The following is a 1,412-nucleotide window of genomic DNA, read 5'->3' on the forward strand; positions in this document are numbered from 1 at the left end:
CCGCGTGTGCGAGCCTACCCTTAATGGATTCCTCGAGGAAGATGGCGATCTCCTCCGTGTCGGCAGAGGTCATCGATCGAGCGAACGTCAGCTCACCCTCCCGCTCCTCCAGCGACTCGTACAGCAGCTCCCGCCGCCGCCGCAGCGGCTCCCTCACCAGGGGGCGCCCGTTCAGGTAGAGCAGGTCGAAGGCGTAGATGCACACCTGCACCTTGATCTCGTCAGCGAGCGCATCCTGACGACGAGCGGAGAGGAGGCGGTTGCCGTTAACGACACGTTTAAAAATATTATTATTGAATTATCGTTTATTTTTTCTAATAAAATATATTTTTTTGTATTATCGCATTACCGTTTATAGTCTCGACCGGATGGATCGTTGCTAACGTTTATTGACACTTATTAATGTTAATAAATATATCTAATAAAAATTATGATATTATTATGATAACTTTAATAATATGATTGTATGATATGCGATAATATGGTTGTATCAAGATATGAGTGACCGTTAACAAGGTGCGAGGCAACCCGGTCGTTAGACTAACACCGACGAAACTCATTACCGGCACCAAAACCCACATATCACCTCACCGAAATTATAATACACATACTACGACTGTGACACGATAAGAACTCGATACATATAAGAACCTGATAAGAACATGCCACCGTATTACGCAATGCCACGATATTACCGCACGAGACGCGACGCGTGACGCCGCCATCACGCGCGCGCGATGACTCACCTTCCTCTTGCGCGTGCTCAGCACCTGGAACGGCTGGATCTGCTTGGTCTCGCGGTGCCACGCGACGGCCTCGGCGTCGACGACGCACGACGTGACGCCGGCGCGGAGCGCGCGCGGCATGCGGGCGACGACGTCCGGGTACTTGGACGTGTTGTCCTCCGAGTTGCGGCTGTAGATGCGAACCTCGCCGGCCTCCGTCACGTGCACCTGCCCCGGCAGACACAGCGAGACATCGGTGACGGAGAATGACACACACGGGAACATGGTGTCAGAGAATGACACACACGGGAACATGGTGACAGAGAATGACACACACGGGAACATGGTGACAGAGAATGACACATGGCGGGAACACCGGTGACGGAGAATGACACACCATAGGAAAATCATGGTGGACAGGAAAATGACACATGGCGGGAACACCGGTGACGGAGAATGAACACACGGGAACTAAATGGTGTCACAGAGTGACACAGGCGAAACATGGTGACGGAGAATGACACACACGGAACATGGGGAACAGACGAATGACATCATGGGGGGAACACCTGTGTTGAACGGAAATGACACACATTACAGAATACACGGTGTCAGAGCAACGACAGACGCGCGAGAACTCGGTGACGGGGAATGACAACATAGGAAGCATCGTGGTCAGAGAACGCA

General features: G+C 51.9%; 1 protein-coding gene across 1 annotated transcript in view; it reads right to left on the reverse strand.

Annotated features, from left to right (window-relative positions):
• The window catches only part of LOC106816561 (DNA ligase 1-like), a 27,573-nt gene that overhangs the window by 9,277 nt on the left and 16,884 nt on the right, over positions 1 to 1,412 (reverse strand). Inside the window, exons 15-17 of the mRNA XM_014821185.1 lie at positions 1,123 to 1,196; positions 747 to 953; positions 5 to 235 (exon numbers count right to left, since the gene is read on the reverse strand). Coding sequence (XP_014676671.1) covers positions 5 to 235; positions 747 to 953; positions 1,123 to 1,196 — 512 coding nt within the window. The remainder of the gene's footprint in view (positions 1 to 4; positions 236 to 746; positions 954 to 1,122; positions 1,197 to 1,412) is intronic.

This window comes from Priapulus caudatus, unplaced genomic scaffold, assembly GCF_000485595.1.
Source record: "Priapulus caudatus unplaced genomic scaffold, Priapulus_caudatus-5.0.1 Scaffold1416, whole genome shotgun sequence".
Classification (NCBI taxonomy): Eukaryota; Metazoa; Priapulida; class Priapulimorpha; order Priapulimorphida; family Priapulidae; genus Priapulus; species Priapulus caudatus.